The sequence below is a fragment of the Simochromis diagramma genome, unplaced genomic scaffold (assembly GCF_900408965.1).
Source record: "Simochromis diagramma unplaced genomic scaffold, fSimDia1.1 OVJJ01000734.1, whole genome shotgun sequence".
Classification (NCBI taxonomy): Eukaryota; Metazoa; Chordata; class Actinopteri; order Cichliformes; family Cichlidae; genus Simochromis; species Simochromis diagramma.
In genome coordinates this window covers 357,257-381,617 of record NW_024387513.1, presented here as the reverse complement: position 1 = coordinate 381,617, position 24,361 = coordinate 357,257, and the positions used below count along the sequence as shown (strand labels likewise).

Genomic DNA, 24,361 nt, shown 5'->3' with positions numbered 1-24,361 from the left:
CAAATCTCCGTTAACGAGCTACCGCGGATCTCCCCGTGGGTGGGGCTGGACGGCGTCAACACGTTAACAAGAAAACTGTGCAAACGCAATAGTTCCCACCCATGTAATTGAGCATTGCGTGGCACATCCGACGTACTGTTTTACTTTTACCATGACGCGCTTACCTTCAGGGTCATACGTCACATGAACACCAAAATAGTTCCAAAGGCCAGATCTGAATGAGGGTGGGGGAGGTTCAATTTGCCATGTTGCAACGAGCTTAGCTTCTGTCTTGCTAGCTTGCGCTGTGCTCAGTGGATCTGCGCTCGACAGTGCAGCCTAGGCGGAGTAGTCGAACGCAGATCCACTGAGCTCTCAACACAGACAGCATCATCAGAAGAAAAGTTGATATAATAAATTAAAAATTTTGCATTGTTTGATACATATGCGTACCGAACCGAAAGCACTGTATCGAACAGTTCAATATCGATACGAGTATTGTTGCACCCCTAATATATTTATATGTATGTATATATCACTGTTGTTGATTCTCTGCCATTCTATCCATTTCCATGTATTTCCCCTCTGATGTTTTGTGTTTACCAGAAATTATATTTCAGGAAATGTCTGCACGGCTCAGCCTGCATTTGACCAGCCAGCCGTCCAGTACACGGCTCTGACTCGACTTTATTCAGAATATGAGAGGGCTTTTTGTGCTCGAGCCCTGCAGGGCTGCCCTGTTGTTGCTCTTCAGAGAGCTGCTCAGGATTGATGGGGCAATAACAAAGCCAAGCAAAAGGACCCATACTGCAACAGAGCGTTACTCTGAATTGGGTTTTTGGGAGTTGGAAATATGAGAGAGAGAAAGCTTTCAAAAGAAAGAGAGGGAAGTAAAGCAGAGATTGATGGTGACACATTAGTATGCATGAGCGCTCAGGAGGACGCGGAGTATGACTTTGTAATGTGACAGCAAACAATAGGGATGAACAAGAAGCATCCAAAGGAAAAAGAATGTGCGATCGGATATAATCGGTTCATCCACTGCACTTAACTGCAAAACGGTGTCTTCAAACCTTTGATGTATATAAAATGGTCTTTGTCCAATTTTGAGTTTGACCAATCAAACTTTTTACAAGATGATGGATGATAATGACAGTTGGCAGTAACTTTAACGTTTTTCTGATGATGGCAGTGTTATCTATGTCACAGTGCTAAAACTCAAACACAGTGATAAAGAAACGTGTCGAACTGTCACAGCAATATGGCGGCGCAGCACCTGGGCAAAAGGTTTAGTGAAGTGCAGCATTTTCTTTGATAAGTGGACCTGTCCCCCTCAGCAAACCAGCTTTATACAGCAGGAGAGAGACGGGTGGGGTACGCTACAAAAATGAGCATTTGTTGGCCAAAAGCAAAAACCACAGAAGTAAAACACACAAGCCGGCAAAGACAAGAATGAAGACAGAGAGCTAACTTCACCTGTACATCTGTACCTCTTCAAAGCCAACTAACCTGTCAGCTGGACACAGCTAGAAGCAACTGCGAGACCCACAGAGATCGAGTGCACTCAGTTCAAAATGATTAATCTACAGAAACACGTCAGAATTTTTACCTTTTTTAAGGTGTCAAACATGTGGCCTGAAGGGTTAGGCCCAGCAGAGGGTTTGCAATGCGTGAAAAACCGCAGTGAAGTCAGTGAATTATTCCAGTTTTATATAAAATATAATGATGCCAGGAATGATGTCGTGCCTGTACAACAGGGGGGTGCAAATGGTTTGTTACAAGGACTCTGAAGGCTTCCCTTCCCATCTCTGCCCTTTCTCTCAGTTTTATAGCAGAAAGACTTTGCAGAAACGTGAACCTGGACCTTTTGCTGTAAGCACAAGTGCAGTTTTCAAGCACTAAAGTAGAAAGATCTGATAAATCCATTCTGGAAAATCAGCAACTGTGTCACAGCTTCCAAAAGGACAACTGGCCTCATGTATTTATTATTTATCACACTGGACTGTAACGAGCAGAGCAGTGGAGTATTGTGCAATAACCACAATCACAGGACTGTGGTTATTGATTACCGGGGACTGAACTTTTTAGCAGCAGTTTCCTGAAATGTGTCACTCAGGAAAATTTCCAACCCCTCTAAATGATTGTTAATGTTAGTGCTGCTCTCTGAAGAGGTTAAAAGCTGAAGCAGCCTTATATAAGTGGGAAAAAAATAAACTGGCAAGGTTGTAACTCTTCTGCTGAGCATCGATTTTCCTGCTTGAGAGGATGAATAGTCTGCAATCACTGCGACCAGTTGTTTTTGCAGCTGCACACAAACGCACACACAGAAGCACAGATGCACGCTTCGATCACTCTGATATATTTAGAGCCGAGCGCGCCGTCCCTGTCAGAATTACTAGTGTGTCATCATGTCAGCGGGGCTGGCAAGCAGGGCGTTTATTTTGAAAGAGGGAACCTTGGGTCGGAGCACCGGGAGAAGGAAAAAAAAAAAAAAAAAAAAAAATCAGCATGCACACCTAGCCTTCTTGTTTTTGTGTTTTTTTTAAATTAGTTTGGTGGCAGAAGGCTGACCTTGAACAAAAGTTGGTAAACATTTCAAAATGCAGCACAAAAAATAAATATCTATGACATGAATTTAAAGGCTTTTAATTTGAGTAAACACGGCAGCTTGAACAAAATCCACCCATCCACTTAGTCATGTAACTGATGCTACTCAGTGGAAATTTAACACTGGATTATGGGACTGAACCATCTTCACTCATGCTTGGTGAGACTGGTAGTGTTTGCACATTAGATTAGCCCTAATTACCAGACTTCACCTCAGTGCTTAAAATAGAAACACAAGTTTTTTTGCTTCATCATAGCTAAGTAATTGCTAATTGTACAATGTGGTGGCCATACCACAATGCCAGTATTCCCCTGTAACCCACTGGGCACAAAAAAAGACTGTATAAAAAAAAGTGGACACGACTTTAGCATCAAACCTGCATTCTTCCTAACAGTCAGCAGGAAGCGACTTCTCTGGTTGCAAAGGGACGTTTGATTGTTTATAAAAACATAATATCGGTGGCCATTACTTTAAAAAGTTAATTCACAAATCCACCCGTTTTCATGGTCATGATGAAGAGGGGTCTGCATATCATACAGCACATAGCTAACCTCCAACAATGATGAGGTGATTAGGGCACGTGAGGAGGTGATGCTAGCAGCTGGTAATGTGTCACCCAAACAAAAACAAATGGCTCAAATGAGCATCGCTGGAGCACAAAGGGTGGATGGAAACTATGATCTGCTGCCCCTCCCTGAGTCTGGTTCTGCCGAAGGTTTCTTCCTGTTAAAAGGGAGTTTTTCCTTCCCACTGTCGCCAAAGTGCTTGCTTGGGTTTTTCTCTGTGTGTTGTACAGTCTACATTACAATATAAAGTGCCTTGAGATGACCGTTGTTGTGATTTGGCGTGTATAAATAAAATTGAATTGAATTGATACATAATGGAACTATAAGCAGCTGGAAATACATAAAACAACACTGTAACACTTTTGTGCAGCACCTCATCAGTTCAAAGGTTAAGTTACTTCAGCTATTGTTAAAATATTACTCAGTAATTTTATACTTTAACATTTCCAGAGAAAAGCACCAGTGAGGTGACTTTTATGCTTAGGTTAGACTTATGCTGTGTCACTACTATTGCACTGTAATGGCGCTGCAGCCGACGCCTTGTTTCAATTGATTCACAATTTTGTGAAAAAAAAAAAACAAAAAAAAACACACAAACTTTGTCCAAAAACCTCTCATGTTTAGCTGTTTTCCACTTTTTCTTTGGTCATTTTAGCCTTTTTGGCCAGGGTGAAGGGAGTATCTGCCATCAAACAAGAAGACAGCCGCATGTAGCTATGATGATGTTTGCTAGTTCACCTTACATGCATTAATGTAATAACGTGGTTAGCCTACTCAACGTAAATTACACACGAACAATTAAGCTACTCACGCAGAGAAGAACGGCTGCTGCTGCCGTCATCATCCGTCATCATTTCTGCCACACTGGCAGGGCTAGGGGCCAGGACTCTCCTCTTCGGGTTCTTGGGGGATGTTGCTAACTCCGGGTCCGATAACAGGCACCACACCCGGAGTAGATGTGCTCAGTGTGAGGTCTCGCAGCAAGCTATCAAATACGGCGCATTTCTCAGCTTTTAAAAAAACGCTATGCGTCGCCAGGTGTTTCATCAGATTCGAGGAGTTACCTCCTTTGCACAGTATCACCTTAAAGCACTTGTTGCAGGCTGCTGAGTTTGCATCTTTTGCTGTGAAGTACAGCCAGACTTTGACTGCTTCGCCTTGGGCATTTTTAATCTGTAGCTCTGCTCTAAAAGAACGTACGTACCTGGGCCCGCCTACTACGCTTGCAAAGGTAAAATGATTGGCTGGAATCCAAAGTGTATGACATCTCAGGAAAAAAAAAAGCACAGAAATAAAGCACCGAAATGTGCGCTGCTTTTCGGTCTGGTTGCCATCATGGCACCGGATACCGGTACCCATCCCTTGTCGTTAATAGCAGTGGCTCACTGAAAGTGGAGAATGGAAACTGTCCTTCATTTTATTTGCACTAATAAATTCAGCTCAGTCGCAGCTGCGAGCATTGTTCATTGTTTTCTTCCACATCAATATCAGTGTTTCCTAGAAATATTGTGATATAATTTCAAGGCCAGATTGCCCACTCCTATTGTAGATGATGGACTTTATAGTGATACTTTTTCAAAATAAAACCCTCCAGTTCATCTTTGGATGTTTCAAGATTCTTTAAAGTGATTAGATTTTCAAAATAAGATGCCCCAAACCAAGTTGGTCCAATTTAGTTACTCTGCAACTATTATCGGCTATCTACCTTAGCCAACTGGCTACATATGTTTAAATTAATAAATATACTACATATACAGCATTTATATTGATACATATATAGCAGGCCAGCAATGATCTCACCAGTTTCTGAAGAAAGAGTTAAAAGTGCGTTCCTTAAGCTGTTGTAGATAACTGTGAGGTGCATATTTAAAATGTGGACTGTGACCTGTTCAGCCTGCTCTTTTATTTCCTTATTTTAGTGTAGCTAAAGCAACATGTTGGTTCTACTTCTAGTAATTAGATTATTCAGATGTGTTAGTTTTTGTCCTATTTGTGCTTTTTAAAAATATGTCTTACTTTCCCAATCTGTAATTAAATGGTCAATGCTATTCTTAAAATGTATGCTAGGTGGAAGAAAAAAAAACTATGAAATAGATAAAATCAGAGTGATGGTATTCAAATGAACTGTTATTTTTAATTCATTTAACCTACCTGATGGTTAAATTGCAGGCATCAGATCAAGTAAATGTGTTGGTGAGAAAAAGTGGTGTGATTGCTGTCAGCTGGTAACAATAAAAATAATAAACAAAGAAAACCTCACGATTAGATACAAAAACAGAGACAAAAACAAGGACGTGCTGATTTTTTGTGGATTCTGGAAGATTTTCACATTTCAGTTTAGAAGATTTCAAAGTTTTTGTCATCATCTGTTAAACAGATGTTTAATCTGTAAGACTCTTAATCTGGATCTTAAATTGTTTTTTTTGTCAAATCTGATGAGTAATTTTAAGAAATTAAATACAAATGAGCAATTTAAAAATCATGGAGGTCAAAATGACAGCACTCGTCTGTTTTCCACACTGTAATATACAGCATATTGATTACACCCACACAGCCTGAGGTTCATCTCAGCCAATGGGATTCATTCTGCCCCCAGCTGGAGCTTTGCCTCGGGCAGCAGAGCTTCTGTCTTCTTCCAGCTTTCATTGATTTTAGGCTGAATTCCCTTACAGTGGCTGATGGCTGCAGCCACATCATCAGCACGCAGTGAGGAGGTCAAAGGTCAAATTGATGAAGTGACTTGAAAACAAAAGGAAAGGACACGGAGACACGCGGGTCCTCTGCTCACGTGTGAAGCCCTCAGGGACAATCAATTATTGAGCGAGCCAACCAGAGCTCAGCCTGGCCTGTGTGTGTGTTTGCATCAAGCCTGCCTTCACTTCACACGTGTGTGGTTGCCAGGACAACACGTCCCTCGAAGGGAGAGAGAAGCATGTTTGATCAGGAAGCAACAGAGAAGCAGAGACAGACTGATTAACATCCTTTTTATCCTCAATCTTTGTTCAAATTCACATCTTTATGTCTTATTAAATCTGATTATTGACACATTATTTTCTATTTCCTCATTTTTTTGAGTGTCCTGTCACCATAATTTGAATTTAAGAGAGACAAACTGTGCTCCCATCTGCTCCCACTTAATAGCAGCTTCTTCAATCTGCTCCATCAATCCTCTTCACCTCTTTCTCTCTAATTATCTTCAGGGTGCTTCCTGTGTCTTTCTCTTCTTCTATCATTCATCGTCAAATACAAGTCTAGGGTCAACACAAACAGAGACTGCAAGCTGAAAGAAAAATGTGGAAAGAGAACTACCACGCAGTGAAATACAAGATGAATTCACTATGTTTTCACAGAAAATAAATACCTCATTGTGAACTTTTATCAACATAACCAGGGATGATCAGAGATCATTCTGAACCTCAGCCTTTAAGGAAACCGAAAATCCTCAAAGAAACTTGAAGCACCCATTCATTTCCTTTACTCTTGATGCAGAGCAGGGCTGTGGGTTCAGAATATAGTGAATATAAGTGTAACAGCCTGCAAACGTAATCTCAGGACCATTATTTCTAAATTAGCTCATTGAGTGTTTCATTCATAACAATCTCACAAAAGACTTACTTTGCCACATTAACAGTTCAAATTTCTCAAATATTGCATTTAGATTTATGTAGAACAAGGAAAACGCAGAACTTACTCAATCTTTAGTATTACTACTACTAACAATAATAATATAGTAACATAACTGCAAGGTACACGCAGGCACACACACAAGAAATATTTCAATACTTCCTTAGGTAGAGCAAACTATGAAAGATGACTATTTTTAGGCTCTTTGAGGAAATGCTTTGCTTCTGGTGCTGATCAAATACGGTTGCTAAGGAAGGCAGCCACTGTTTCCAACTGCTGAGATACTTTCTCTGGTACAACCAGACAGACAAACTTGACACTTTGTAGGCATATTAAGCTGTGTTATCCTGTTCATTTAACACTGTCTATTACTGTTACAGATGGGCAGGACTGGTAACATTTACTACACCTGATATCTTTTGATATGAAAATTTGGAAAACAACACTGAGGGCAGCATATAGACATAATGACTCTAAACCGTAACACTTAGTTGGATACTCAGCAGTATTGATACTAGGAGTGCCGTATTCACCTCATTCAGCTGATGCACAACTGGCAGGTGCACAGCCCCTCCCCTCACTAGCAGCTGAACACATTCAACACATTCAACATTTTCATTTTACACAGCTATCATCGACATTAACCTGACCCATGATCACATGTTAATGTTAGCCACTTAAAATGATCAGAAAACAGAATTTTATTTATATAGCCCATTTAATTTCATGTAAACTCAGTGTGCTGAACATGAAAGATAAAAACAACTGATGTGGGTCTACAACATGTAAATTGACTGATTCTTGTATAGTGCTTTTCTACTCTCTTGGAGTACTCAAAGTGGTCTATACAACATGCCACATTCACCTTATCACACAAGCACTTTCTTTCTATGCTTAGTGCTTCCTAACTACATACACACATTCATACTCATACACACATTCATACTCATACACACATTCATACTCGGAGAGCAACTTGGCATTAGTATTTCCAAGGATACTTGACATGCAGACTGGAGGAGCCAGGAATCAAACCACTAACCTTCCGATAAGTAGGGGACCTGCTCTACCCCCACATAGCTTATAACAGTAAAAAAAAAAAAAAAAAATCCACAAATCAATGAAATGCACATGTGCATACACACTGTTATTAAGTGTGCAACTGTGAGAATAAAAAAGGTTCTGAGTCTGTCAGTGGGCAGCTTGTTCCCAAGAACAGGACCACAGTAATTGAAAGCACTTTGAACACACTTAGATCCAACTCTAGTAAAACAGTTCACAGACCTGCACCTGACGACCTGCAAAATCTAATCAGGTTATAGACACTGAAGAAGTCAGAAATGTACTGAGGGACCAAACCACTGAGAGCTTTAGAATACAATAGCATATAAAAAAATAGCTTCACATAAATAGTTAGACAACAGGAATGAATAACAAAAAAGAGGAATATATACAAAATAAGAGGAAGACACACATTAAAAGGACAAGTTACAAAGTGCCTAAATGTAGTGCAAAGGACTTGGTCCAAGTATAGAGTCTGTGTGGTAGTGGTCTGAGTGACTGTGGGTGGGCAGGAGTGGGGTGTGGGGGGATAGTGTTTGTTTACAGTCCAAATGGCCCAGAGGAAGAAGCTGTTTGTGAGTCTGGAGGTGTGGGACCTGACTGACCTGAGGCACTGTCCAGAGGGCAGTGAGTCAAATATGCAGTGGGCATAGGGCAGGGGTCACCTGTGATGGTGCTGGTTTTCCTGAGACAGGAGGATCTGGTGATGGCCTCCAGGGTTGGCATAGGGCAGCCAGTGATTCTTTGGACAGTGTTTATTACCCTCTGCACAGCCTTCCTGTTCTCAGCTGTGGCCCCTGCGTACCAAACACAAGGCAGTAGGAGAGCATGCTCTCCACTGTGGAGTGGTAGAAGGCCAGCAGCAGCTTCCAGTCCAGGTTATTCTTCCTCAGGACATGAAGGAAGCGCTGCTGCTGGACCTTCTTTACCAGGACATTGGTGTTGTAGGTCCAGGTGAGATCAGTGAAGATGAGGCAGAGAATCTATTATGAAATACTAAATGGATTTAAAGGTAGTACTGAACTGAAGGTCAAACTGAAGGTCAAATTTCCATGTATGCGTAAGGACGACTGCATTCTGAATTACCTGTATGTAGCAATACTGCTGCTAATAAGGATGTAATATGATAGTAGTTTATTATCAAGCCTATGCGGAACATGTTTCAACTGAAGAGCTCAAGGAAAGAAACAGTGGCTAAACCAAAGAAACATGGCAGAAAACAAAAAGGGGAGATGAAAAGATTACCTTTGAAGAAGCAGGTGGATTCACTGCAAATGAGTCTACTGCCACAAAGGAGTGAGGGAGCCTTTCATTACCTTTGATTACCTTCGTATTTTCATTTATATAAATTCCTGCCAAATTAAAGTCAACAAAGCCTATAACATTCTGTGGTCATGTTTCATATCGAAGGTTTACCTGTTGTAATTTTCATTAATCATCAACTATCAATCCCCGTGTCCCTTCACATTAAAAAGTCTTCCAGAAATGACATCTCGGCAAAATTAAAGGGAAATAAAGCTGTCGATTCACAGGTTGATCTATGCTCCATCACTTATGGTCACGAGCTCTGGCTAATCACTGAAAGAGTGAGAGTGCAGATGCAAGAGGCAGTAATGAGTTTCCTCTGAAGAGTGGCTGGGCTCTCCCTTTGATAAGATTGTAGTTTGGCTATCAGGAGGCCACTTGTTTTGCGAATCATTGTAACTAGCAAAGATAAACAAATGAAGATAAGTGCAAAATTTTTCTACAATTGGAGCTAATGCAATGAAATCTCAATCTTATGTGTACTGTAATGGGTAAATTTGAATAACAATTAAGTATGCTTGTATCTAAAACATGCAAAATTACAACTAAAATGGGAATTTGTGCATCACTGAGTGGCTTATAATGGCTATAACCATCAAAATCTGTAAAGTAGAAATAACTGGAGACACCTGTTAAATAAAACAACAAAATATTACTTTAAAATGCCACATTTCAAACAATTGGGAATACTAAATGAATGAAGGCAAATTCAGTGAAGGATAAGTTAAAAATCAGGGATGAAGATTTAAAACGTATGAAATTATTAAATGAAAGGCCTGTTTATGATCTACTTCCTCTTTGATCTTTTGTTTATTGTTCTTCCTCTTTCTTTGACGTTTGTACAGTTGGATATCGATCTCTGTCCTCTCTCCCTCTCTCATGTTTTATTCAACCGTTTAGACCGAGGTGTCCCATTTCCTGCTTGGCGGCCATCTTGGTTGGTGGCACTGCGACTTGGCAGTTGGCTTCACACTGCCACTGCTTGCTTAGCTCAGCTCTGATTTTTCTTTTCCCATCTGTTAAAGCACACACACACACACACACACACACACACATGCTGGGATGTGTCCCAGATTCACGTCTCAGCAGGCAAAAAGTTCAAATCAAGTTTTAATGTTCCCAATTCTCGCGTGTGATTGGCTCACACACCCCATGAGCAAGAAGTGGAAAACACGAAGGTTTTTTTTTTTATGCTCTCCATTTGAAAAATTTTCTGCTTGCAAGGTTTCTGTCACAGATAAGACGAGCCTGGTCAAATGAGGTGAACAGATTGTTGTTAAAGCTGTCGCAACATATGACTCATCTGTTGAGCTCTGCCTAATTCATTTTGCTCTACAATCTCACCTCAATTATAGCTAAAATTTATATGTTAACCTTTTAATCTAATTTTTGCCTGGAGCCTATCCCATCCATTGTAATCTGCTATACACAGATTTAAAATCACAAGCTAGCCTCACGTGCATGGACTGTGGTTGGAAGCTGGAGTATCAGACAAGAATCCATGCAGGCACAGGGAGAACCTAAAAACTCCATCCTGGATTTGAACCCTTGACCTACTTGTTGTGAGGCAACAAGATCCACAACACCAACGCTGGAGTACCAAAACCTGCAGTTTCTTCTAACAGCTTCTTGACAATGGCTCCAAAAGTGAGTCAATACCAGTTGACTCCTGTTAGAGCAGAAATAAATGTGTTTACAACCTCATACAGTTTTACTCTCTTAAGCTAGTTTTGCTCTCTGTCTGACATAAACCATGGCTGTGAACTAGATCATGGTTAATTCATCCTCATGCCAAAATACAAACAAAGGCTGAAACAGGAAGTTCCGGTTCAGAGGAAGGTCGCGCGCTGGACGGATCAATCGGTGGCCGCGTTACAGGACGCACTCGATGACGCAGACTGGGGCATGTTCAGAAACAGCTCCGACGATGACGTCAACGTGTTTACGGAAGCGGTTGTGGGATTCATCGGGAAACTAGCGGATGATACCGTGGAGACAAAGACTATCACAACGTTTCCCAACCAGAAGCCGTGGGTGGATAAAACCATCCGCGACGCTCTGAGATCCCGCACCGCTGCCTACAACACGGGACTCATGACGGGGGACATGGACCCGTACAAAGCCGCGTCATATAACGTGCGGAGGGCGGTGAAAGAGGCGAAGCAGCGCTACGGGAGGAAACTAGAGTCACAACTCCAACAGAGTGACTCTAGGAGCCTGTGGCGGGGACTAAGGACAATAACGGACTATAAAGCACCAACAACCGGTATGACGAACGCGGCCGTGACTCTGGCAGACGAGCTGAACACTTTTTATGCTCGCTTCGAGGCTGCAGCTAAGGTCTCCAACAATGCTAGTGTTAGCGGCGCTAATGGCTGCAGACAGGAAGATACTGCCAGCACCGGAAACGTGCTCGTCATCTCCGAGCATGAAGTAAGGAGAGCCTTCAAGAGAGTGAACACCAGGAAAGCAGCAGGACCAGACGGCATCCCAGGTCGTATCCTAAGAGACTGCGCATACCAGCTAGCTCCTGTGTTCACTGAGATATTCAACATCTCTTTATCTCAGTCGGTGATCCCCACATGCTTCAAAGAGTCCATCATTGTTCCTGTCCCGAAGAAACCCCACCCTGCTTCTCTCAATGACTATCGCCCTGTAGCCCTCACCTCAGTAGTGATGAAGTGCTTTGAACGCCTGGTCAGAGACTTCATCATTTCTTCACTACCAGACACACTGGACCCACTACAGTTTGCTTACCGTCCAAATCGTTCCACAGACGATGCCATCTCTCATCTCCTCCACACATCACTCACTCACTTGGACACTAGAAGGGGGAATTATGTTAAAATGCTCTTCATAGACTACAGCTCTGCATTTAACACCATAATTCCCTCCACACTCACCACCAAGCTGGAGCATCTGGGACTCAGCTCATCTATGTGTCAGTGGATCTCCAACTTCCTAACTGGCAGACCACAGGCAGTAAGGATGGGCGGACATGTCTCAGCCTCCACCACTCTCAGCACTGGAGCCCCCCAGGGGTGTGTTCTGAGCCCCCTGCTGTACTCTTTGTACACATATGACTGTGTGGCCACTACCAGCTCCACCACCATCATCAAGTTTGCTGACGACACCGTCGTGGTGGGCCTGATCTCTGATAACAACGAGACGGCCTACCTGAAGGAGATTAGGAATCTGGAGAACTGGTGCCAGAGGAACAACCTCCTTCTAAACGTCAGTAAGACAAAGGAGCTGATAGTGGACTTCAGCACTAAGCAGGAGAGGAACTACCAGACCCCCGTCATCAACGAGTGCCCAGTGGAGAGAGTGGACAGCTTCAAATACCTCGGAGTTCACATCACGCAGGACCTGTCATGGTCCTGTCACATCAACACCGTGGTGAAAAAGGCCCGACAGCGTCTCTACCACCTCAGACGCTTGAGAGACTTCCAACTGCCCTCCAAGGTGCTCAGGAACTTTTACTCGTGCACCATAGAGAGCATCCTGGCGGGAAACATCTTAACCTGGTTCGGGAACAGCACCATGCAGGACAGACGAGCTCTACAGAGGGTTGTGCGATCAGCTGAGCGCACCATCCGCTCCGAGCTCCCTGACCTGCACTCAATCTACAGCAGGCGGTGCTGGACCAAGGCCAGGAAGATCGTGAAGGACCTCAGCCATCCCAACAACAGACTGTTCTCTCTGTTGAGGTCAGGAAAGCGATTCCGCTCCCTGAAGACCAACACAGAGAGACTGAGGAGGAGCTTCTTCCCGCAGGCGATACGGTCTCTCAATCACACCACCACACAGTACTGACCCACACATACAGTTCTTACACACACTGGACTTTCTGGACTTTGTTTTTGCACAACACTGGTCACTATATTCTTCATTTCCGGTTAATACTTGTACAGCTGCTGTTATTGTGTATATATTTATTTATATTTAGATTTCTTCATACATTCTTATATAGTTCTATATTGTGTATTGTGTATTTTGTTGTACAGTTATTTTATTTTCAACTTTAATTTATATATTTATCTTATTCTTCCCAGTTAAATTTACCCTTCATTCTAATTTGTGTTGTACAGTTATTTCATTTTTAACCTTAATTTATATTTTATTCCTTCCTAGTTAAATTTACCCTTTTTAATTTTTCATATTTATTTCCTATCTTATTCATAGCCTTTTCCTTTTTGTTTTCTTTAGGTCACGAGCAGTTGTCCAAGCATTTCACTACATATCGTACTGTGTATGACTGTGTACGTGACAAATAAAATTTGAATTTGAATTTGAATTTAATAACAAATGAATGGAGGACGTGGTTTTTTTTCTAAGGATTTTCACCACTGTATCAACCCCTGCAGTTAATTATGCTAATCAGTTTCAGTGAGTTAAATTCTGGCATTTTATTAGTATTTTTTTTTTTTTTTTTTTTTAAATATCTGTGTCTATGGCGAATAACTAATATTTCTGGGTGTGCCTCTAGTGGCCAGTGGATGAATTGCATTTTTTGTCCTTTATTTTTCTTACACAACATTAACTTGACATTCCTGAAATGAGACAGAAGCTGAAAATAAACAAACACATAAGTTCTAATTTCATAATAATGTGCTATGTCTTTTAATTTTCTGAGTTCAGACTTTCCTCAATGTGTTATTTCTCCTATTGAATTAGGTTTTTCCAACCTGCTATTACTTAGTAAAGCAGCACACTGTATTGCCGCGCTGCTGCATGTAATCACGGGTTATTATCTCTCACCTCTGCAGCTCAGCATCTACCCTGTCGTTCAGACTCTGTTCTCTCTGCTTTGTGCTTGTGTGTTTGCACTCTGCCTGGTACAGCCATGAATAAACCATGGCTGTGAACGACATCACAGCAGTCAGAGTGTCGATGGTTAATCAGCACCAGAGAGATGACAAATCGGGTTTATATTTCAGTTTACACACAGAGAGAAACTCATAGATACAGGCAGACAGACAGTCCCTCTTTTCTGGTTTCCAGAGTTACGGGTCTCTGACGTCTCGTGCTGCCTGCTGCCCCCTCACTTTCCAATAACGCCTACTGGTGATTCACAGATCTATTTCAGGCCTCGCTACCTGCCTGCTAGCTGTCGACATCTCACCTCAAAGATCCGTCGCCACCTCAAATCAAATGGGAAATTCATATGTGACAAGTCAAAGGTGTTTTTAAAGAAACACCTGTAGAACCTGGATTTATAACTGAGACAATACCTCATTCATACACTTAGCTTGTGATCCACCATACACAGCAACACAACATGACAAGTTCATTCATGATTTTAGTTTATTTTGACTCAGCCTGCTTCTGAAAATAGTCACTACGGCACCAAATGTCAATAATCTGCCACTGAAATAGTCCCGAACAAGGATGATACTCAGCTTTATTCCAGAAATAAAACTGTATATTTACAAGTCATTTTAAAAGATTTCCATGTTGAATAGAACAGAGAGTCCAATCTGAAATTACTGGGGGCTAAACTCAACACATACTGATGCTTCTGCTCCTTTTCTATGTAGCAACACCAGATTTATCTTTTAAGTTTCCCTTTAATCCTCTGCTTCCATTTTTAATTGTTTGCCTCCTTTAAAATGTTTTAGGTTCATAGAATTGTTCTCCATCCAGAGTTTCATCAGCATTGTTCTTATTTAGCAGTTACTATCTCTGAGTTGTAACATCTGTACACTACACTAATATTAAAGTACTAGCTTACACAGTCTCTTAATCTTGAATTTAGGTATTTTCCAGTCCCACTGCCACAAATGCCAGATGCCTTTCAACATTTATGAAAGAACAGGTTGTTCTTAAGCGCTCACCGAATTCAACTCTGGCACTGTAACAGGATGCCACAGTTGCAACCAGTCAGTCTGTGAAATTTCTTCCCTTAGATATACCAAATTTACAAATTTGACAAGCTGAATTACAAAATCTTTGATCACTATCAGTGTGACTTTGAAGTGCTGTACTGTATGTTTGTAAGTTTTCTCAAAAAGACACAACAATGTCGATGAAACATTTTGCACCATCAAAGACAACCGCCGGTGCCTTTGGGTTCATTCTATCTCTGGACTTATTTTTCTACGACGGTTTGAACTTTGAGAGTGTTTAAACAAGAGTGAAAAGTGTGAAAATGTTTGTGCCTGTCGGAGAAAAGTGTATAAAGTGTGTAGTGAGGGGTTTTACAGCCTTGAAACATCTATAATAATTGTAAAAAGTAAAGTTGGCTACTTCGCGGATTTTACCTATCACGGGTTATAGAACATAACTCCAGTGATAAACGAGGGACAACTGAACTGCAAAACAGAAGTGTTTAGGAGCCACAGCAGCTCATTCACAAAGTGGCAGGTCATGTAAAGTTATAGAGCACAGTTGCTGAGTGCCGAGGAGCATTATGTATAAAAGTCAACAACACTCTGCTGAGTCAGTGACTCTGGACTTCCAAACTTTCTTTGGCATTAAAATCAGCACAGAAGCTGTGCTCTGGGAGCTTCACTGTGCTGGTTTCTATGGCTGGAAGCCTGACATCGCCACATACAATGCCAAGCCCTGGATGGAGTTGTGGAAAGCATGCCACCGCTGTTCTCTGCAGCAGTGGAAATGAGGAGTCATGTTTCTTTATCCAGCAATCATCTGACGAGTCTGACGAATGTGTTTGGCGAATGCCAGGAGAACGTGCCTGAAGGTTTAGTTCCAGTCAAAGGAAATCTTAATTCTTTAGCGTACCAAGATAAGATGGCCAATTCTAAGCTTCTGACTTTGTGGGAACAGTTTGGGGAAAACCCCTTTTCTGTTTCAGAGTGACTGTGACCAAGTGACACAGCAAGGTCCATAAAAGCATGGTTGGATGAGTTTGACGTGGAAGAACTTAAATGGCCCTCACAGAGTCCTGACCTTAACCCCATTGAACACCTCGGGGGGGGCTGTGGCTCAGGAGGTAGAGCAGCTCATTTACTAATTGGAAGGTTGATGGTTTGCTGGCTGCACCATTCTGCTGGCCAGAGCATCCTTGGGCAAGATACTGAACCCAGACTCACTTCTGCTGTGTTCATTGGACTGTGAATGTTAGATAATAAGCACTTTGACATAGAAAAAAGTGCTTGTATGAATGTGTATGTGAATTGAAGAATAAAGTATGTTGAATGCTCAGGTAGAGTAGAAAAGAACTATGCAAGAACCAGCCCTTTCAGTTTTGGATGAACTAGAACAAACAATGAATGCTTTGGGAGAATGAGATCCAGGCGCTCGTATCCAACATCAGTGTCTGACCTTACAAATGCTCTTCTGGATAAGTGGGCACACTCCAAAATATTGTGGAAAGCTTGATGGGATGCCATAAGAGCTACTGTAAGTGTAATGTGTAGAATAGTTTTGTCCATACAGTGTATTTATACCCTCACAGAGAATCATGTATAAGAAGATCACTTTTTACTTTGCACACATCTTTCCAGCCTTTGTAACTGCCTGCTTAGACATCTGAAAGGTGAAAAACAGCCTTCGATAAATGAGTATGACACGAGTACCAATCCAGAACCAGCCAAGCCAGCTGGTCGTCTCTTTTGGATAGACTGTGCCACAAAGAAACAGAGACTGCCTTTGGTGCACCAGTTTCAGAGTTAACGCTGTCCTCTGGAGCTGTCTGAACCTGCAGGACGCCCTCCGTCTCTGTTGCTGTACTTTTTATTTTTGCTTTTTGCTCTGCTCTGCTGCAGTGACCCAGTTTCCCCCTCAGGGATCAATAAACATCATCTTCTCTCTTTATCAGCACCCGCAAACGCAACGAATGTGTAGGAATTTGTCCCGATGACAGACGAGACGGAAAGCAAACATGGACAACATCGATCGGCTGTTTTTGTTCCTCTCTCTCTTCCTCCTATTTTATTTTTTACACTTTTTAAATGACATTAGTGAAGCCCTCGGGGTCAGATTACTGCATGAAAATGTCATATTAATAACATTTTCATTGATTTCGACTCTCTTTAAGAACAGCGGGAGGCCCAGACAAGCACAGACACACATTAATTTACCAAAGAAGAGCAAAGATAAGAGTAATTTGTGTGTCACAACTTTATTTCCTCTTCTTTCCTCTCTGGTAATCGTCTGTGATGTCTCCAATTTATGAACCTTAACAGCGCGTGACTATCCAAGTGTTTATAGCACCACTACCAGCTACAGCAGTAAAAGTGTCTTACAGTGACTCTCTGCAGACACTTAGCTGTTAATATTTCTTGCAAAATAATCAGAATAAGAGCTGTTTTAATAAGTATAGGAGCAGCAGGGGCATCAGCTGCATTAGTAAGAGCGGTAAAAGCAGCAGTAAGAGAGGAAGTCCTTTTAATTTATAGACAAGTGAGAAGTTGTTTGACCACTTTGAGTAAGACTAGAAATGCACTGTGCAACTGTGGTCTTTCCCCAATCACATATAAAAAAATGCTAATTGGTACTATGCATAGAAGTTCTGCAACATTTTTCACAAAGTCCATTTTTGTAGTGTGCAACACTGTCAGTGGAGGTTAAAGACTGGCCTCTGAAAGGTACAAACCACAAGCATTCAATGAAAAGGGGAAGCGCTCCAGTGACAAGCACACGCTAAGCAATTTGTTGTTCAGCTTGTTTCCCGATGACACTTTGACTAGAGGAGCTGGGTTATTAAAACTCCGACCTTCCAGCTTCACCTCCTGAGCCTCAATCGACCCGTACAACTGAAGGTACAACTGGATACTCGGGTTTGTTGACCTGCTCCTGCCGTTATCCTGCTGCGAGATCGCCAATAATCAATAACCAACCACTGTCCCTGAGGAGGGCTGTGGAGGAGGGTTAAGTGTACTTGTTAATTAAACTGTAATTTAAAGTCAAACCAGATTAAAAAACAAACCACACTTCCTTCTGTTTTCTCTAACTCTGGATCAATAAAGACACTCTACACACATTCATTAATGTCAAAGAGGAAACAGTACGAGCCCAGGTCTGCAGGGATTGTTTAAATGGACAGGTGTTGACATGAATGGTATCAAGGCACATTGAATCTGGAATCTTGAACTAAAATAATTAATCTAACAATTCTGAGAACAGGAAATTAATGCATTCATAATAACAAGCTGAAAAACCCCCACAGTTACTTGAGAGCTAATGGCAAATCAATCTGACCATCTTTGCTCCCCAAGATCTTTATCCCGCAACACAACCTTATAATTTGCTTTACTTTCACAGGGTCAAACGCTTTATTGCAAGGATACAGAGAAAACAGAGAAAAACCCAAACAATCACATCGGCCCCTTTGACCAAATGCTGTGGTGACAGTAGGAAAGAAAAACTCCCTTTTAACAGGAAGAACCCTCCAGCTGAACCAGGTGCAGGGAGGAACAGCCGTGACTAGTTGGAGGTGAAGGGAAGAAGATTGGGCCCCAACCTTAAGCGTGGTGTAGTTATCAGCAAGCTTGGTGAGCTTATGAGCAAACCCCACCAATAAATGAACACGAATAATAACTACAGATTAATAAAATACTAGAACTGATGGTGTGAACCACACAGTGGAGGAAATTTGTTATGTAATTCCATTAAAATGGCACCACAGATGTAGTGGAGAGGTCCACTTCCGCGATTTAATTAGTTCAGGTGAGCTAGCTGTCAATTAAGAGCCCCGCCCTGTTCTTCAGTTTCCAAATGCAGGAGCTATGGAAGCACAGTTATTATGAAAGTGAAACCATCCACAGGGGCTAACACGGTTTTTGTAACCAGGCTCTAAACATAGACACAGCCTCAAGTGGAGGCTTGTTGCTTGGGCTCTAGGGCTGCAGCTATCGTTTATTTTAGCAATCGAGTAATCTATTGATTATTCCACCAATTAATCAAGTAATCAGATGAAAACTATTTTTTGTCTTATTAATGAGCAATAGTAAATATTCAAGAGAGAAAAAACTGGTCTTTCAAAATGAACTGCTTATTGGTTTCCATTTTAGAAATTGCAATTTTTAAACGTTTAACTGCAACCAACATCTCAAAAAACAAAATAACTAAACCCTTTGACTGTATTTACGCACCATATTAAATTTTTATTTTTTTAAAGAAAACATTTTCTTAAATGGAAAAATATATATAAAAAAAATCTCAAGTACAGTCAAAGGTCAAATCAAATATAATAAGATAAATAAACAATCTGAACTAAGGCATAAAAATTTACCTTTACTGTCTATTTTTAAGGTTTTCTGACATTAATTGAATTTTATTTCAGTTTTATTTAGCGGCAAATCACAACAACAGTCACCTTAAGGCGACTTATATTGTAAGGTAGACCCTACAATAATACATACAGAAAAAACAACAACGATCATATTAGCAAGCACTTTGGCGAAAGTGGGAAGGTAAAACTCCCTTTTAATGGGAGGCAACTTTTTTGTGCTGCTGAAAAATGGTGTAGATGTTAATAATTAATAATAATTCAGTGTCCAACAGACAGTGTCCAATTTGATATCGTTTCACTTTCAATCTGAAAAATGTTACGAAAGCTTTGCAATACACCCTATGCCCTTCTTAGACTCAACTCTGTTCGCTTCCATGTAAAACAGGACAGCTGTCAGCCTTCAGCAAGCTGTCTAATTAAACCAGTGTGACTAAGTTAACAGTTTTGTATATTTTAATACAACTTCTGGAGGCTTACTGCTGATTTTTCTCAGCATAAAACAAACGGTGGTGGATGGAGGAGTAAAACGTTTGCTTTTCTTCATGTTGGAGTTTGTTGATCAGGTGATTTAATGAAGGACTAAAAATGTAAAAGGTGAGTGCAGGAACAGCGCTGATGTTTTGGATGTTTTCTTTCACTCGGCCTGAAATTTGGGGCACTGTGGCCTTGATGTTGTTTAACTTTTTAATCATACGCTACTCCTAAATACATATCTATTGCAGGTCTGTTTTTAGTCTCAAATGTAGGTGAAACACTCTAGTTTACATAGTTTATTACATCAGGGTGCAACAGAGCCATGCGTTAAACTAAGCACTGAAGCAAAGAATTTGGGTCAAGAATTTATTTAATCAAATTACTTGATGAATAATTGCAGCCCTAACAAACTTCAATATAAGGAACCCGAGTCCCCCCCTCCTCCTGTCCCTTACTATTTTTCACACACATGACCATTCAGCTCAAAGTCCTGCCACTTTTCCATCTGCAGCCTCACAGAGCTGCCAGCATGACCGACATCACTCCACAGCCGACATGATGAGTGAGGAACCGTGTGGGGAGGAGGCCGGACGGACAGACGCCGGGTCATACAGGTTCTGTCTGTCTGTCTGTTTGTGCTTCACTCTTTGTATTCATCTCACATTCAGATTCAACCACCAGAAAACAGGCTGAAAGGTTAAAGCGGTTCCCCCAAAAGCCTCCAAACAAAAACATGTCAGCAAGTGTTAAAAATAAATCCTAATCATTAATGAGACTGAAATCTGAGCCTGAGTTATGATTACGCTGTAATGATGGACAGATGATGGAGGGCGGTAGGAGGTGGATGTGAAGTGGAAAATGAAAAATGGAGACATGATGATCAGAAAAAAAGAAAAAAGATTAAACAGAAGGATCGATGGTGAAGAAATCTAGGAGCAGAGGATGAGTGTAGGAGGAAGAAAGAATAAAGGAAACATTGATTAAAATGATGATCAGAGGGTGGATGAGGGGATGTTAAAAGACAGAAAAATAGCACAAGGAGGGGGAGAAGTGAGAAGAGATGGAGGAACGTCTCAAAGAACAGGAGGATGAGGAAGAGTGGAGGAAAAGATGAAGGGAGGACTGAAAAACAGATTTAAAAGTAAAAAGAGAAAGAAGTAAAAGAAGCAGAGGGGATGTTCAGGTGTCTAAAGCTAAAAGATGTTGGGTTGGTAATGGATGGATAAAAAGAAAAAGAAGCGTGTGGAGAAGGAGACAGGATGGGAAGATGGGAAAGATGGAGTGATAGAGGGATTGGAGCAAGAAGAAAAAGATGGAGGGATAGGAAGGAATACAGAGGGTGGATGGAAGGAAACAGAGGAGAGATCAGGAGAAGGAGGTGATGCAAGAGGCACAGAGAGAAAAGGAGGGATGGGTGGAGATATGATGGTGTGAAAGATGGAAAAGATGATAGAAGGAGGACAAGAAGGAGAAAGATGAAGCAGCGTTATAGAGGAGGGATGGATAACAATAACACGAAGAGGCGAAGAAAGTGTGGAGGAAGAATGGAAGGATGAAGGAGAAGGAAGAGGGTGATGAGGATGATGAAGGAAGTTTGTATTTTAGAGGTATGTAGATTTTTTTTAAAAGGATGAAGGAAGATGAAGAGGATGGAGAGATGGCGGAAGAAGAAGAAGAAGAAGATGGAGGGATGTGAAGGAGGAAGGAGGGAATTCCCTGTTGCGTGGATCAACAGCCAATCAGCTGCACACACACACTTTCAGCTCACACAGTGTTACATAACATTACATGCAAACCTCGCAGTGTGTGTGTGTTTGAGGGGGGCATACCCCGCTTTTAATTCACACAAAACATCGCGAGAAATCTGAATAGTTTACACACAAATCTCGTTTTTATCTGAGGAAAATAATCAGACAATTCTTTACACAAAAACAAATTTAAAAACATCTGAATGAGGTAAAATGTAGATTTTTAATACTAACTCGCAGCTTTTAACGGAATAAACGTGATTTCATTAAAGACTAAACGTGTTTTTGTTGATATGAGTGGATTTATGTGCGTCCACAGGTTTGTTTGTTTTTTTCCGCAGAGAAATGTACAGACACATGAAGGGAAACAGGAAGCGGGTCTCTCGCTTCTTCTTACCTGGGTGGCTTTATGGAACTGCTTCTTCAACCCCGCGACAGACATCACTTCAGCGGCGGAGGCAGCAACCACAGAGAAACGGTGTGTGAAATATTTATGTGAAAGCTGCACGGACAGCACGGAGCCTGGGACGGGAGCGAGGTGGAGCCCGAAGAGACGGCGGTAAATCCTCCGGTTCGCTTTAAAGTCGGTACTGTCCGCTTATTGTGGAGGAAAATGTGGTGGAAACGCGAGCCGCTGATCGCCAAACCAAACCCAGCTGGATCTATTTTCAGTCAGAGAGAGAGAGAGGAGGAGAGGAGGAAGAGGAAGGGCAAAGATCCTCTAATGAGAAAATGGATCACACCAGCCTCTTCATGCTGGCACTAAAAACTCATTTCATATTTATGATCTTATTCTTTTGCCCTTTTGTCCACCAGTGATGTGATGTGCTTATAAACCAGGATGTCCAGCTCTCAGTTTATGGCTCATGGAAAACTTTCTCTATTCAATCACATGCTTGATGAGACCAAAACTAAAAGCTGGACTTCAATGGGAAAACAAGCTTGTTTAGTCTCAACATAAAGTTCAGCCAGAGCCCAGCATACAGCTCATGTGTTTGATTTGGCAGATGTGCACAGATGTGTCAGTGTGACATCATGAAGCGGTTTAGCAGTGAAGCAGACTAACGGAGTTTTACGTTCATTAAATCCCCGCAGCTTCACAGGACCCAGAGGTGCCTCTCCAAAGTGAAACATTTACATAAGTTCACACTGTGGCGCAGCAGCTGCAGCTACAGTTACTACTGCATTATTCAGAGAGGATCACTGTAAGTCAGTATATCTGTTTCTCTACACCTAAGACAGGTGAGCTGTCACTCACAGTCACAGTTTGAATAAGAAATTATTTCTTACACATCGACTGACTTGATGTTTTTTTTATTTTAACAGTTTTTTCTTTTCTTTTTTTTGTGTTTTTTTTGGGTTTTTTTAGCATTCACAGTAGTGGTTATTATTAATATTGTGTGGATCTTAAATATTGTGACCTCTCTAGTCACTTAAATTTTGTGGTATTTATGTGAAACCTTCAACTTTTAGAGCTTTTTCTGGGCACACCAAACCTCCAAGAAGATATGGGGATGCTTCTCAAGATCTCCCACAAGAACATCAGGAATAATTAAAATCATCAAAATCGGAATATTTTATTAATCCTTAAAGAAATTATTTCCCTATCTATCTATCTATCTATCTATCTATCTATCTATCTATCTATCTATCTATCTATCTATCTATCTATCTATCTATCTTATTCAGCAACTAATAAACATTTTTTCTGAGCCCCACAGGCAGCAGATTTTAAGATGATCTGAGGTGTTTTACTCTGTTTTGTTTTGTTTTTTCTCCTCTGGATTATTTAAAGGGCCAGTTCACCCAAATGTTTACACTGTCTGACAGCCCTATCAATTTCTTATAAATTAACCTGACTTGGCTGTGGGCATGGTGGGTAATTAATGCAGCCTCTCTACTATATTTGAGCATTAGCACTGACGATTTAAGGTCCAGTGTGTCCTCTACCAAAGGAGGTAACAAAGGGAGTTTGTCTCCTGAGTATTTAGAGAATATACTGCCACAGAGGTGCTTTGGGGACAGTTTAATGGGTTAGGAACCTTTCTAAGAAGAAATGAGTGTTTGACTGCAGCCAGAAACAAAGAAACACAGAACACATGGGGAAGACATAAAGACCTAGCAATACAAGAAAGAAGAAATACCATCAAACAGTGACCAAAACTCAAATATCAGACAGGAAACAAAACCACAGAAGTAATATTTGCTCTGAAGTTTTAATTATCTCCCCTGACAAACAACACTAATATCTGAGCAACAAAACAAAACACCATGGAGACTTACTGAACTCAGGGGAAAACCAAAAAGAAGCAGTTGTAAGAACTCAGAAAATGTTGCTGTGATCAAAAAGAGCTTTTGCAGATGTTTGATGAAGTTTCTGGAATCCCTGCACAAGTTAATTTCGCGTTCATGGTTTTGATTTCTGTCCTCGGAGCCTCCATCTTTCATACGAAAACGATCTTCGGCGGGGAGGGGAGCCTCACGTTATTTGAGTGACGTCAGCACGTCGGCCCTCGCCACCTACGAGCGATCCCCGCGACGCCCCCCTGAGCACGAGACACCCGCGCGGGCTCGTGCTGCTTGTTGGAGACGAATAATAATGATGTCACGATGCTCGCGCGACCTCAGTGCGCTGGCAGGATACGAAACTACATCTGGATGAGAATAGAGAAGAGGAGGAGGAGAGTTTGGGGTGTTTGCGTTTCAGCACCAAGGACAGCGCTTTAGGGGGTCCAATGGCGCGTTCAAACACTACTGGGAAATATCAGATTTCATCAAAACAGGAGGGAAAAATGAT

The 24,361-nt window shown here is 41.4% G+C and overlaps 1 protein-coding gene across 1 annotated transcript in view; it reads right to left on the bottom strand.

The window, feature by feature from the left end:
* Positions 1-22,256, bottom strand: part of LOC120725808 (endophilin-A1-like) — a 49,591-nt gene extending 27,335 nt beyond the window's left edge. Inside the window, exon 1 of the mRNA XM_040018856.1 lies at positions 21,962-22,256. Within this exon, the coding sequence (XP_039874790.1) occupies positions 21,962-22,006 (45 nt within the window). The 5' untranslated portion in view covers positions 22,007-22,256. The remainder of the gene's footprint in view (positions 1-21,961) is intronic.
* Positions 22,257-24,361: the final 2,105 nt, after the last annotated feature.